The sequence below is a fragment of the Mesocricetus auratus genome, unplaced genomic scaffold, assembly GCF_017639785.1.
Source record: "Mesocricetus auratus isolate SY011 unplaced genomic scaffold, BCM_Maur_2.0 contig_11640_pilon_obj, whole genome shotgun sequence".
Lineage (NCBI taxonomy): Eukaryota > Metazoa > Chordata > Mammalia > Rodentia > Cricetidae > Mesocricetus > Mesocricetus auratus.
This window is the reverse complement of record NW_024430875.1, coordinates 8,535-22,482: the sequence shown is the minus strand read 5'-3', so window position 1 is coordinate 22,482 and position 13,948 is coordinate 8,535. Positions and strand designations below refer to the sequence as shown.

The 13,948-nt window shown below is 53.6% G+C and overlaps 2 protein-coding genes across 2 annotated transcripts; one reads left to right on the top strand and one right to left on the bottom strand.

Annotated features, from left to right (window-relative positions):
- Positions 1–1,052: 1,052 nt before the first annotated feature.
- On the bottom strand, positions 1,053–4,882 carry LOC121138119 (uncharacterized protein CXorf49 homolog). The gene is made up of 6 exons (XM_040740932.1): positions 3,569–4,882; positions 3,086–3,236; positions 2,455–2,537; positions 2,280–2,325; positions 1,619–1,692; positions 1,053–1,533 (listed from the first exon to the last, which is right to left on the bottom strand). Exons 1-5 carry the CDS (start codon positions 4,817–4,819, stop codon positions 1,652–1,654), a joined length of 1,572 nt encoding a protein of 523 aa, XP_040596866.1. The 5' UTR covers positions 4,820–4,882; the 3' UTR covers positions 1,053–1,533; positions 1,619–1,651.
- A 260-nt stretch (positions 4,883–5,142) lies between these two features.
- On the top strand, positions 5,143–9,170 carry LOC121138120 (uncharacterized protein CXorf49 homolog). Its single transcript, XM_040740933.1, has 6 exons — positions 5,143–6,568; positions 6,901–7,051; positions 7,564–7,646; positions 7,898–7,943; positions 8,531–8,604; positions 8,690–9,170. The coding sequence occupies exons 1-5, from the start codon at positions 5,246–5,248 to the stop codon at positions 8,569–8,571; spliced, it is 1,644 nt and encodes a 547-aa protein (XP_040596867.1). The 5' UTR covers positions 5,143–5,245; the 3' UTR covers positions 8,572–8,604; positions 8,690–9,170.
- Positions 9,171–13,948: the final 4,778 nt, after the last annotated feature.

Below are 13,948 nucleotides of genomic sequence, written 5' to 3'. Positions count from 1 at the left end.
GACCAGGCTCGTCTACAAAAGCTAGTTCCAGGACAGCCTCCAAAGCCATAGAGAAACCCCGTCTCGAAAATAAAATGAAATAAAAATTAAAAACCAAACAAACAAAAGACACCTTGCTTTCAATAAGGTAGACGGAGAGAACCCACTCCCAAATTGTTGTTCTCTGACCACTACACCCGTGCCATGGCTTGGGAGCCTGTGTCTCTCTCCCTCTCTCCCTCTTCCTGTCTCCCCCTATTCCCCTCACCTCTGTGTGTGTTGCGTGTTTCTCTCTCTCCTTTCCTCCCTTTCTCCCTGCCCCCACTCTCTCTCACACAGATACCCCAAACTCTTTGAAACCAGAGCTTTTCAAATGGGGGTGGATGGGAGCACCCGTCAGACCAGGATCTGGAAGGTGTGGACATTTGGGTCCTAGCCCCTCACCTCCGCTGCCATGGAAACATCACCCCTATTGTCCCACAGGACCGCTGAGGACTCCCTTCATCACCAGCAGCCCAGAGACAGGCAGGCACGTGTCTGTTCCTTACACCCTGTGTGTACACTGGAGCTTCCCTGACTCTTCCAACCACGGGCATGTGATTTGGCCTCCACCCCTCTACTGAAATGGTCCAGGGGCAAATCAGGGGACTTGGCAACCCATTTCAAAGGGGAGGCGGGGGGCGGGCTGGGGGAGTTGGGAGGGGGTGTCTATGCAGGAGCCCAAAGATGAAGGGTCAAATTCTAGGCCAGTACTCCCTGTGTGTCCCTCATCCCAGGGAGAGAATGATGTGGAAGGTCAGAGACTGGGATGGGAAAAGCCCAGGAAAGGAGAAAGGACTGCGGAATGCAAGGGACAGGAGGCAAAAACGAAACAAAACAAAACCAGGTGGGCTTCATGATGCTGTCCCAGAGGGGGCAGTAGTCAGGGCAGGGACGGGGTCTTTGGGAAAGGGAGGCAATGCTGGCCATGTGCGTCCTGGCCCCAGCACACCTGCCTAAGCTTGGCCGCACGGTGCCTGCTCAGAAAGGGGACCACTTCCCACTCAGGACTACCGTGCTTTTTTCCTCCACAAAGTACTTTATTTACTTTTTCAAATCTCATGCACCAGAACTGCATTTGGGGAGATAGAGCAGAGTGTAAATGGGGACTAATGTTCTAGGGGGTGGGAGAGGAACAGTTTCCACCCTGTTGCTGGACCTCATCACCCCACCGAGAGAGAAACGGAGGGACATAAGACAAGACCACTTAATGTGCAACAGCTGTCATCAGGGTAGTTAGGCAGGGGGCACATCAGGGGCACAAAGTCGGCTCTGGTTGGAGAGCAGAGGTTCTCAGCGCGTGGGATAGTTACATGAAATTCACGACAGTATCCCATTTACAGGTATGAAGTAGCAAGGAAGTAACTGTATGGCTGGGGGTCACATCAGCACGAGGGATTGCAGTAAAGGGTGGCAGCATTAGGAAGGCTGAGAACCACTGCTGTAGGGTTAGTGCGAGGAAGCGGGATCCCTGGGTGGCAGCCAGGCCTCTTCTGCAGGGATGCTGGCTCCAACCTGTGAGGCAGAACAGAGTCAGGCCAGCCCTGGCTTCCTGAGCAGTCAGGAGTGTGGCGAGGGCTGTGGGAAGCAGAACACTCACTTCAAAGGTCCTGTGGACTGCACAACACTGATGTCAATGATCCTGGAACTTTTCGTTGAGGGCCTGCATGATGGCTGAAACACAGAGGTACAGATGGGTACCCCAGACACAGACACAGACGCAGACACAGACACAGACACACAGGAACCCACCGGCCTGAGCCCCATTCCCTGTGCCACAGGACCTTCCAGCCGGCCGCCTCACTGCCCTCCAGCCCCCGTGCAAGGAACCTTGGGACAGGATCCCCCACCCATCACCGAGCTCTATGTGGAAACATTCTCCACAGGAGAACAGCATAGACAGGCAGTCCTCAAACGCTGGGCCACAGCAGTGCCAGCCCTACTTGTAAAACAAAGACACATGTGACAAGAAACACCTCACAAGCTGCAGCTGCCAGGACTTCGGGGGAATCTAAAGCGGGAACGTCTAAATGCCCACAGAGAAGGGAACCCGAGGGACTCATCCGCACTGCACACGGGAGAGCACTGCTTCTCCGTGTAAGTCCCTGAGGTCAATGCACAGAGGCCTCCCAGCCTGGCCTGTTTGAGGTCACCTCCCTCAAGAGAACCGCCCCTCAGTCCACCCCAATCACCTGTTCCCAAACACTAAGCTCTCCCTGTGGCCCTGGCACCATCACTTCCCTGCCCTGGGTCGGTCATACCTAGTTGTTCCTTGAGCTCCTCTATTTCCTTCTGCAATATCAGACACTAGTCCAGGAGACACGGGACAAAAAGAAAGGGAGATCATCATTCAATGTCCTGGCTTTCTCTCTGCTCCATTCACACCTCCCACCAGCCTCAGACCTCTGACTACACTCTCAAAGGACAATGGGCTACCTGTTCGCAGCCCACTGTTCCTGGTCGTTGATACTGCCTCTCTCCAACCCGGAATGGAAGAGGGAGGGACAGTTCCTGGTCACCTGAAAAAACATACACAGTAGGCACAGAGACAGGCTGTGACATTTTGGCTTGTGATCCTATTGGGAACGGACTAGTGAGGTCTCAAATGGGGCAGCAATACCCTCTCTTGGGAGCAACCTATACCTTTTAGCGCCTCAGTTCTATCCAGCTCAATTTCTCCTTCATTCCAGCCCAGAGACAGCATAAAGGTGCTGTGAGCCCCCAAGACTCTGGCGCTACGCCAAGGCCTTTCAGGATTACCAACCATAGCTTGATCCAGAAAGGAGTTCAGTGCCTGAGCAGGACTCACCAGCAAGACTCTGGTGTGCTAAAGGCAGCCTGTGGAGTTGGAGTTTTCCCACCTTTTAAAGTCATGCATCCCACAGTCCCACTCATTCCACGATGTGGCCTGAGGCCAGCCCTGCCTGAGCCCAGTCTCCTGTGGACTCCCTGCCAACCTGCACAAGGAAGCCCAAGCAACAAGGCTGCAATTCCCCAAAGGAACAGAGCATGAGGTTTCCTTCCTTCCCCTGTCTTCCCTCACGGCTCTCAAACCCCACAGACTCACCAGCCGGTGCAGGTGCTCTGGGTCTGGCACTTCTCTGACTCAGGGCCACGAGCTGGGAGTTTCCTGGAACTTGGGGTGCTCTCAAGTTGGGGTCTCCACTGGTCACGTCTCCACGATACGAGCAAGGTGGCTCTGCCCTGTGTGTTGGAAGCTCACACAAAAATTTCTCACTGAGTACATGTGGTGGAGGGGCTGGGGGGCAAGTGCGGGAACAAAATGGAGGCTGCTGAGGCTCATCCCATCTGCACTATCTGTTCCTCGTCAGCCTCAGGTCAGGGGGCAGAGCTCTGCCAGGAAGGCACCCACAGGCAATGGAAAGGCTCAGGTCCTGGCCTGGCTTCCTTGGGGAAGAACCAGGAGGGAGGGATCAGGAGGCCCTTGAGACTGACTACACACCCTCTGCAGGGACAGACGGAGCAGGGAATGGTGTGTGCTGGGGAGGGGGAGGGCAGGGGGACAGGACACAGAGGCTGGTCTACTCACTTGGGCTTGCAGGCCAGGATCTCTGGTTTGGTCATTATCTTCTTTGTCCCCTGGCTGGGATTCCTTTGTCTTCCTTGCCATGGATCTCTTCCCAGTGCAGAAGGGCTTGCACTCTTTGGGCCCCGAAGGCAGTGAGCATTTGCTGGCCTTCCCTAGCAGGGCAACCCCGGAGATGGGGGGGAAAGTGGCTGGTTCCACAGGAGCTGACTTGAGTCTCTGCCCCCATGGTGGGAAGGTTCTTCCCAGGGGTCCTCTTGAGGCATCTGGCTTCTTCTCCTGAGCTGTCTTCTTTCTAGGACTGGTCTTGGGCAAGGCTCCTGAAGCAGCAGGGGCAGCAGCAGAGGCAGAGGCGGCAGAAGCTCCTGGGTAGCCCGTTCTGCTCCCTTCTTTGCTCCAGACCACGGTCTGCTTTTTCTTACACAGAGAGCCTTCCAGCACTCCTGGAGCCTGCTTTTCCATGCCTGAGCTGAGCCCCCGGGGAGTACTGCACAGTACAGAGGGGGGCACATGGACGAAACTTCCCCTGCCTTGGACGTTTGCGTGTCTGGCTGTGTCTTCCAGCTCAGTGAGGCCACTGGACTTGGCCTGGCCTCCTTCTTTGTAGCTAATGGTTACTCTCATCATCTGTGTCTCAATGGACTCATCAGAAGACTCAGGGTCGGAGGACAGATACTGGATATCGTCACTGGCTATTATCCTACTTGTGGCACCTCTTCTTGGGGTCACCCAGGCCATGGCCTGCCCCAGACCTCTGGGGTGCAGTTGGGTAGCTGAGAACTGCTTCCCTTCCACAGAGCTCGGGGGCCACATGCTCCTCCTGCTTGTGCTTGCATCTGAGTCTGCCCAGGGGCCAAAGGGCTCTGCAGCGGAGCTTCTGGGGGACGGATATCTGCGGATACCCCAGGCCTCCCGGTTGGCTACATGCTGCCCGAAGCTTGTACCCTCTACCGTCAGCTGCTGTACAAAGTCCAAACTGTCCCCTCTCTCATCCACCGGAGTGCCAGGCCGACCTTCGCAGCCCCAAATGACTGACCTTCCCTCCATGTCATCTCTGTCTAACCAAGAGTCATACTGCAAAGTCTTGGAGACTGGGAGACACATTTTGTCCTCACCGCTCTTTAACAGCCTCTCGTTAGGGTCCAGGCTATGTTCCCTAGGGAATCCATGGCTAAAGCGGCGTCCTTCTGCATGCTCCCCGCTTTCTGGTCCGAACTCGCTTCCCCTAACAGACTCCTCATCGGAAGAGCTCATTCTTCTAGCCCGGCAGGCAGGCGCAGTCTGAGGGGAGACACTGGCCCCCTCACCGCACACTCAGCTACGCCTTCTCGAAAGTAACCGCCACGCCACAGGCGCTGCACGCCTCAGTTTCAAACAACGCGAGATTTCGCGAGACATCGAGGGCGGTTCTCATTGGTCTGCCACTCAACTAGCCACCAATCAGGGCGGCCATTGTTTGGTCATTACTCGAGTCCCTGGCCAATAGAGTTGAGGGTTCGACACGTTGGAGGGCGGGGTTTGGCGCCTGAGTGTGAGGAAATTTCGAGACTTCGAGGTCTAGCTAAGGTACGTGTTCTCTGAACTAAAAGCTTGCAGCGCCTGTGCCAAACTCCCTCAGCTTTGCCTGTGGTGACTGAGGGGGAATATCTTCACCCAACCTGTGCCTCCCGTGTTGGCGACATGAGCTCCCCGGATGAGGTGTCAGCCCCTGAAGTCAGTGGTGACAAGGATGCTCCTTCTACCGGTGACGTGAATTCCCAGGATCTGGTGTCTGCTCCTGAAGCTGAGTTGGGCCAGGAGTGCAGGGAGCACTTAGCACACACCCTGAGCAGCCCCAGAGTTCCAGAGGGTGTAAGCCTCCTCCAAGGTCCTCTGGAGATTGGAGGGGGTGAGGGCAGCCTCCCAGGTATTGAAAGCTGTGAGTTGGAGTCTGGGCCTAAGTTGGAAGCAACAAAAGTAGAAGAAGGGGTGCTCAGGGACCCAGCAGGCCAGACCAGTTCTGCCATGGCACAAGAAGAGGTCGGAGAGATCGGCGCGAGCTTCTTGCCCCAGCTCAGTATTGAGGCTATGACTATATTGAGAGAGCTGACCAACCTACAGGTCCGAAAATTCTTCAGGTACCCGTCCCCACAAACCTGTGCCGCCGAACTGACTGCCCTTTGGGGAAGTATAGATGAAGGCTCCAACACAGGTGCACTGTCCCTGAGTTCTGTAGAAGGGAAACAGGTCTCTGCAGGCTCACTGCACTCCAGAGGTCTGGGGCGAAGCAGAGCCGCGGTGACCCCGAGAAGAGGCACCACAAATAGGATGGTGAGCAGTGAAGGAGTCCAGTATTCCCCCTCAAACTCTGAGTCTTCTGATGAGTCCACTGAGACACAGATGATGAGAGTAACCATTAGCTACAAAGAAGGAGGCCAGGCCAAGTCCAGTGGCCTCACTGAGCTGGAAGACACAGCCAGACACGCAAACGTCCAAGGCAGGGGAAGTTTCGTCCATGTGCCCCCCTCTGTACTGTGCAGTACTCCCCGGGGGCTCAGCTCAGGCATGGAAAAGCAGGCTCCAGGAGTGCTGGAAGGCTCTCTGTGTAAGAAAAAGCAGACCGTGGTCTGGAGCAAAGAAGGGAGCAGAACGGGCTACCCAGGAGCTTCTGCCGCCTCTGCCTCTGCTGCTGCCCCTGCTGCTTCAGGAGCCTTGCCCAAGACCAGTCCTAGAAAGAAGACAGCTCAGGAGAAGAAGCCAGATGCCTCAAGAGGACCCCTGGGAAGAACCTTCCCACCATGGGGGCAGAGACTCAAGTCAGCTCCTGTAGGGCAAGCTACCCTGCCCCCAATCTCCGGGGTTGCCCTGCTAGGGAAGACCAGCAAATGCTCACTGCCTTCGGGGCCCAAAGAGTGCAAGCCCTTCTGCACTGGGAAGAGATCCATGGCAAGGAAGACAAAGGAATCCCAGCCAGGGGACAAAGAAGATAATGACCAAACCAGAGATCCTGGCCTGCAAGCCCAAGTGAGTAGACCAGCCTCTGTGTCCTGTCCCCCTGCCCTCCCCCTCCCCAGCACACACCATTCCCTGCTCCGTCTGTCCCTGCAGAGGGTGTGTAGTCAGTCTCAAGGGCCTCCTGATCCCTCCCTCCTGGTTCTTCCCCAAGGAAGCCAGGCCAGGACCTGAGCCTTTCCATTGCCTGTGGGTGCCTTCCTGGCAGAGCTCTGCCCCCTGACCTGAGGCTGACGAGGAACAGATAGTGCAGATGGGATGAGCCTCAGCAGCCTCCATTTTGTTCCCGCACTTGCCCCCCAGCCCCTCCACCACATGTACTCAGTGAGAAATTTTTGTGTGAGCTTCCAACACACAGGGCAGAGCCACCTTGCTCGTATCGTGGAGACGTGACCAGTGGAGACCCCAACTTGAGAGCACCCCAAGTTCCAGGAAACTCCCAGCTCGTGGCCCTGAGTCAGAGAAGTGCCAGACCCAGAGCACCTGCACCGGCTGGTGAGTCTGTGGGGTTTGAGAGCCGTGAGGGAAGACAGGGGAAGGAAGGAAACCTCATGCTCTGTTCCTTTGGGGAATTGCAGCCTTGTTGCTTGGGCTTCCTTGTGCAGGTTGGCAGGGAGTCCACAGGAGACTGGGCTCAGGCAGGGCTGGCCTCAGGCCACATCGTGGAATGAGTGGGACTGTGGGATGCATGACTTTAAAAGGTGGGAAAACTCCAACTCCACAGGCTGCCTTTAGCACACCAGAGTCTTGCTGGTGAGTCCTGCTCAGGCACTGAGTTCATCCCATGTTCTGGATTTGGCTAGCAATCATCCTAGGGGTACACAGGGCTTCTGGGCTACCTATGGGAACAGAGCAGGAAGGCTGGGAGCTTGGAGGAGCTGATGTCCCAACATCTACAAGTTGCTGCCAGCAGAGGGCGAGGTTGTACCATTTAGATTTCACCAGATCCTTCCCACCTGGATCCCAAGTCTGGAGGCTGCATAATACATTTATTTATTTTTCCCCAGGAGATGAGGATCCACCTTTGAGTCCTTTATTTCCTGTTGGAGACAGTCAGCCAGCATTACAAGGCACACCAGGCTGTCCTCAGGTAGGGCTTTCTCAGCTCAGAAAAGCCAGCCCCAGCTAGGCCCTGAAGGGACTGTTAAGATGACAGTTAACCTCCTGTGTGGCATCCTATCTGACACTCCACAGCATGGGGGCACCTCCTTCCCCGTCCAAGGTTCTTTGGGAGTGTAGTCAGAGGTCTGAGGCTGGTGGGAGGTGTGAATGGAGCAGAGAGAAAGCCAGGACATTGAATGATGATCTCCCTTTCTTTTTGTCCCGTGTCTCCTGGACTAGTGTCTGATATTGCAGAAGGAAATAGAGGAGCTCAAGGAACAACTAGGTATGACCGACCCAGGGCAGGGAAGTGATGGTGCCAGGGCCACAGGGAGAGCTTAGTGTTTGGGAACAGGTGATTGGGGTGGACTGAGGGGCGGTTCTCTTGAGGGAGGTGACCTCAAACAGGCCAGGCTGGGAGGCCTCTGTGCATTGACCTCAGGGACTTACACGGAGAAGCAGTGCTCTCCCGTGTGCAGTGCGGATGAGTCCCTCGGGTTCCCTTCTCTGTGGGCATTTAGACGTTCCCGCTTTAGATTCCCCCGAAGTCCTGGCAGCTGCAGCTTGTGAGGTGTTTCTTGTCACATGTGTCTTTGTTTTACAAGTAGGGCTGGCACTGCTGTGGCCCAGCGTTTGAGGACTGCCTGTCTATGCTGTTCTCCTGTGGAGAATGTTTCCACATAGAGCTCGGTGATGGGTGGGGGATCCTGTCCCAAGGTTCCTTGCACGGGGGCTGGAGGGCAGTGAGGCGGCCGGCTGGAAGGTCCTGTGGCACAGGGAATGGGGCTCAGGCCGGTGGGTTCCTGTGTGTCTGTGTCTGTGTCTGCGTCTGTGTCTGTGTCTGGGGTACCCATCTGTACCTCTGTGTTTCAGCCATCATGCAGGCCCTCAACGAAAAGTTCCAGGATCATTGACATCAGTGTTGTGCAGTCCACAGGACCTTTGAAGTGAGTGTTCTGCTTCCCACAGCCCTCGCCACACTCCTGACTGCTCAGGAAGCCAGGGCTGGCCTGACTCTGTTCTGCCTCACAGGTTGGAGCCAGCATCCCTGCAGAAGAGGCCTGGCTGCCACCCAGGGATCCCGCTTCCTCGCACTAACCCTACAGCAGTGGTTCTCAGCCTTCCTAATGCTGCCACCCTTTACTGCAATCCCTCGTGCTGATGTGACCCCCAGCCATACAGTTACTTCCTTGCTACTTCATACCTGTAAATGGGATACTGTCGTGAATTTCATGTAACTATCCCACGCGCTGAGAACCTCTGCTCTCCAACCAGAGCCGACTTTGTGCCCCTGATGTGCCCCCTGCCTAACTACCCTGATGACAGCTGTTGCACATTAAGTGGTCTTGTCTTATGTCCCTCCGTTTCTCTCTCGGTGGGGTGATGAGGTCCAGCAACAGGGTGGAAACTGTTCCTCTCCCACCCCCTAGAACATTAGTCCCCATTTACACTCTGCTCTATCTCCCCAAATGCAGTTCTGGTGCATGAGATTTGAAAAAGTAAATAAAGTACTTTGTGGAGGAAAAAAGCACGGTAGTCCTGAGTGGGAAGTGGTCCCCTTTCTGAGCAGGCACCGTGCGGCCAAGCTTAGGCAGGTGTGCTGGGGCCAGGACGCACATGGCCAGCATTGCCTCCCTTTCCCAAAGACCCCGTCCCTGCCCTGACTACTGCCCCCTCTGGGACAGCATCATGAAGCCCACCTGGTTTTGTTTTGTTTCGTTTTTGCCTCCTGTCCCTTGCATTCCGCAGTCCTTTCTCCTTTCCTGGGCTTTTCCCATCCCAGTCTCTGACCTTCCACATCATTCTCTCCCTGGGATGAGGGACACACAGGGAGTACTGGCCTAGAATTTGACCCTTCATCTTTGGGCTCCTGCATAGACACCCCCTCCCAACTCCCCCAGCCCGCCCCCGCCTCCCCTTTGAAATGGGTTGCCAAGTCCCCTGATTTGCCCCTGGACCATTTCAGTAGAGGGGTGGAGGCCAAATCACATGCCCGTGGTTGGAAGAGTCAGGGAAGCTCCAGTGTACACACAGGGTGTAAGGAACAGACACGTGCCTGCCTGTCTCTGGGCTGCTGGTGATGAAGGGAGTCCTCAGCGGTCCTGTGGGACAATAGGGGTGATGTTTCCATGGCAGCGGAGGTGAGGGGCTAGGACCCAAATGTCCACACCTTCCAGATCCTGGTCTGACGGGTGCTCCCATCCACCCCCATTTGAAAAGCTCTGGTTTCAAAGAGTTTGGGGTATCTGTGTGAGAGAGAGTGGGGGCAGGGAGAAAGGGAGGAAAGGAGAGAGAGAAACACGCAACACACACAGAGGTGAGGGGAATAGGGGGAGACAGGAAGAGGGAGAGAGGGAGAGAGACACAGGCTCCCAAGCCATGGCACGGGTGTAGTGGTCAGAGAACAACAATTTGGGAGTGGGTTCTCTCCGTCTACCTTATTGAAAGCAAGGTGTCTTTTGTTTGTTTGGTTTTTAATTTTTATTTCATTTTATTTTCGAGACGGGGTTTCTCTATGGCTTTGGAGGCTGTCCTGGAACTAGCTTTTGTAGACGAGCCTGGTCTGGAACTCACAGAGATCCGCCTGCCTCTGCCTCCCGAGTGCTGGAATTAAAGCCGTGCGCCACCAACGCCAGGCGGTGTCTCTTATTTCTACCTGTGGTTTCTACCTGAGCCTAGCTGGCCCTGGAGCTTCTGGGTTCTTCTGTCTCTTTCTGTCATCTTTCTGTAGGAAACCTCGAATCTTACATGGGAATCATCAGGTCCAGAAGTTTTAAAAAATCTACTTTCAATCCCGTGTGTAGTGTGTGTGTGTGCTTAGGTGTGTGTGTGCTTAGGTATGTATTATGTGCTTAGGTGTGTGTGTGTGCTTAGGTGTGTGGTGTGTGTGTGCTTAGGTGTATGTGTGTGTGTGTGTGCTTAGGTGGGTGGTGTGTGTGTGCTTAGGTGTATGTGTGTGTGTGTGTGCTTAGGTGTGTGGTGTGTGTGTGTGCTTAGGTGTGTGGTGTGTGTGTGTGCTTAGGTGTGTGGTGTGTGTGTGCTTAGGTGTATGTGTGTGTGTGTGCTTAGGTGTATGTGTGTGTGTGTGTGCTTAGGTGTATGTGTGTGTGTGCTTAGGTGTGTGGTGTGTGTGTGCTTAGGTGTATGTGTGTGTGTGTGTGTGCTTAGGTGTATGTGTGTGTGTGCTTAGGTGTATGTGTGTGTGTGTGTGCTTAGGTGTATGTGTGTGTGTGCTTAGGTGTATGTGTGTGTGTGTGCTTAGGTGTGTGTGTGTGTGCTTAGGTGTATGTGTGTGTGTGTGCTTAGGTGTATGTGTGTGTGTGTGTGCTTAGGTGTATGTGTGTGTGTGCTTAGGTGTATGTGTGTGTGTGCTTAGGTGTATGTGTGTGTGTGCTTAGGTGTATGTGTGTGTGTGCTTAGGTGTATGTGTGTGTGTGTGTGCTTAGGTGTATGTGTGTGTGTGTGTGCTTAGGTGTATGTGTGTGTGTGTGTGCTTAGGTGTGTGGTGTGTGTGTGCTTAGTGTATGTGTGTGTGTGTGCTTAGGTGTATGTGTGTGTGTGCTTAGGTGTATGTGTGTGTGTGTGCTTAGGTGTATGTGTGTGTGTGTGCTTAGGTGTATGTGTGTGTGTGTGCTTAGGTGTATGTGTGTGTGTGTGCTTAGGTGTATGTGTGTGTGTGCTTAGGTGTGTGTGTGTGTGCTTAGGTGTATGTGTGTGTGCTTAGGTGTATGTGTGTGTGTGCTTAGGTGTGTGTGTGTGTGTGCTTAGGTGTGTGTGTGTGTGTGTGCTTAGGTGTATGTGTGTGTGTGCTTAGGTGTATGTGTGTGTGCTTAGGTGTATGTGTGTGTGTGTGTTTAGGTGTATGTGTGTGTGTGTGCTTAGGTGTATGTGTGTGTGCTTAGGTGTATGTGTGTGTGTGTGCTTAGGTGTATGTGTGTGTGCTTAGGTGTGTGGTGTGTGTGTGCTTAGGTGTATGTGTGTGTGTGTGCTTAGGTGTGTGTGTGTGTGCTTAGGTGTGTGGTGTGTGTGCTTAGGTGTGTGTGTGTGCTTAGGTGTATGTGTGTGTGTGCTTAGGTGTATGTGTGTGTGTGTGTGCTTAGGTGTATGTGTTTGTGTGTGCTTAGGTGTAGGTGTGTGTGTGTGCTTAGGTGTATGTGTGTGTGTGTGTGTGCTTAGGTGTGTGGTGTGTGTGCTTAGGTGTATGTGTGTGTGTGCTTAGGTGTATGTGTGTGTGTGCTTAGGTGTATGTGTGTGTGTGTGTGCTTAGGTGTATGTGTGTGTGTGTGCTTAGGTGTATGTGTGTGTGTGCTTAGGTGTATGTGTGTGTGTGCTTAGGTGTATGTGTGTGTGTGCTTAGGTGTATGTGTGTGTGTGTGTGCTTAGGTGTATGTGTTTGTGTGTGCTTAGGTGTATGTGTGTGTGTGTGCTTAGGTGTATGTGTGTGTGTGTGTGTGCTTAGGTGTGTGGTGTGTGTGTGCTTAGGTGTATGTGTGTGTGTGCTTAGGTGTATGTGTGTGTGTGCTTAGGTGTATGTGTGTGTGTGTGCTTAGGTGTATGTGTGTGTGTGTGCTTAGGTGTATGTGTGTGTGTGTGCTTAGGTGTATGTGTGTGTGTGTGCTTAGGTGTATGTGTGTGTGTGTGCTTAGGTGTGTGTGTGTGCTTAGGTGTATGTGTGTGTGCTTAGGTGTATGTGTGTGTGTGTGTGCTTAGGTGTGTGTGTGTGTGCTTAGGTGTATGTGTGTGTGCTTAGGTGTATGTGTGTGTGTGTGTGCTTAGGTGTGTGTGTGTGTGCTTAGGTGTATGTGTGTGTGCTTAGGTGTATGTGTGTGTGTGCTTAGGTGTGTGTGTGTGCTTAGGTGTATGTGTGTGTGTGCTTAGGAGTATGTGTGTGTGTGCTTAGGTGTATGTGTGTGTGTGCTTAGGTGTATGTGTGTGTGTGCTTACGTGTGTGTGTGTGTGTGCTTAGGTGTATGTGTGTGTGCTTAGGTGTATGTGTGTGTGTGTGCTTAGGTGTATGTGTGTGTGTGTGCTTAGGTGTATGTGTGTGTGTGCTTAGGTGTGTGTGTGTGTGCTTAGGTGTATGTGTGTATGTGCTTAGGTGTATGTGTGTGTGTGTTTAGGTGTATGTGTGTGTGTGTGCTTAGGTGTATGTGTGTGTGTGCTTAGGTGTATGTGTGTGTGTGTGTGCTTAGGTGTATGTGTGTGTGTGTGCTTAGGTGTATGTGTGTGTGTGTGCTTAGGTGTGTGGTGTGTGTGTGCTTAGGTGTATGTGTGTGTGTGTGCTTAGGTGTGTGTGTGTGTGCTTAGGTGTATGTGTGTGTGTGTGTGCTTAGGTGTGTGGTGTGTGTGTGCTTAGGTGTATGTGTGTGTGTGCTTAGGTGTGTGTGTGTGCTTAGGTGTGTGGTGTGTGTGCTTAGGTGTGTGTGTGTGTGCTTAGGTGTGTGTGCTTAGGTGTGGGTGTTCACACATCAGTGAAGGTTCTGTTGGAGGCCAGTCCATTGGATGCCCCTGAAGCCAGACTTACAAGTGATGTGAGCTGCCTGATGTGGGTGCTGGGAACTGAACTCCTCACACCCTCCCGAAGAGCAGTACACTCACTGTCTTAACCCCCCGAGCCATCTCTCTAGCACTGGCATCCAGAGTTTATGTGTGTTCCACAGAGTGAACTCAGGTTGTCAGGCTTGAACCATCTTGCTGACTCATGCATTCATGGTTTTAGATGACGCTTCCACACATGCATGGAAGGTCTTCCACAGGTCCCTCACCCTTCTTCACACATGGCACAAATGTTTCCAAACATATTTGTATGTTCGAGGTCCATCTTCCCTCCTTCCTCCTGGGCTCCACAAACCAGTTCTGCCCTCAGAGGCAGGCAGGACGGCTTCCAGCCTAGAGCCAGGAGCAAGTGCCAGGCAGGATCTGAGACTGGCGTAGGGGGGGGCAGGTGTGAGTTGTGCCAGCTTGCATTCCCGAGAGGCGGGCTTCTCACATTTGATGTAGGGTATGGTGACCACAAAACATCTGGGCCCTTGGATCCTGTCCTTGTCCTGTCTGTGCGTGCTTGTGAGTCTGTGAAAGCAGTGTGATTGTCCTTGGAGTGGAAAGCTCTGACTCAGGGTGTGGCAGCTGGAGGTGACACGCGTGCCTGTGGGGGACCCGGTGCACACAAGGGGAGGTTGGGTGTGACTTTCATTGGAGGTGGCTTTTAAATCTTAAAGACAGGAGGGCATGGCTTGGTAGGACATGCTAGTCACAAAAGTCACAGTAAGAAAGGCTGTCAAAAGGTTGGAG

Coding starts and splice junctions, on each gene's coding strand:
- LOC121138119 (XM_040740932.1), bottom strand. CDS start 4,819: ATGAGCTCTTCCGATGAGGAGTCTGTTAGGGGAAGCGAGTTCGGACCA. Junction 2,538..3,085: donor CAGAGCACCTGCACCGGCTG/GTGAGTCTGTGG, acceptor ATGTTTTTTCAG/GTGACCAGGAACTGTCCCTC. Junction 1,693..2,279: donor GGAGCTCAAGGAACAACTAG/GTATGACCGACC, acceptor TCTGTGTTTCAG/CCATCATGCAGGCCCTCAAC.
- LOC121138120 (XM_040740933.1), top strand. CDS start 5,246: ATGAGCTCCCCGGATGAGGTGTCAGCCCCTGAAGTCAGTGGTGACAAG. Junction 6,569..6,900: donor ATCCTGGCCTGCAAGCCCAA/GTGAGTAGACCA, acceptor TTTTTGTGTGAG/CTTCCAACACACAGGGCAGA. Junction 7,647..7,897: donor GCACACCAGGCTGTCCTCAG/GTAGGGCTTTCT, acceptor CTCCTGGACTAG/TGTCTGATATTGCAGAAGGA.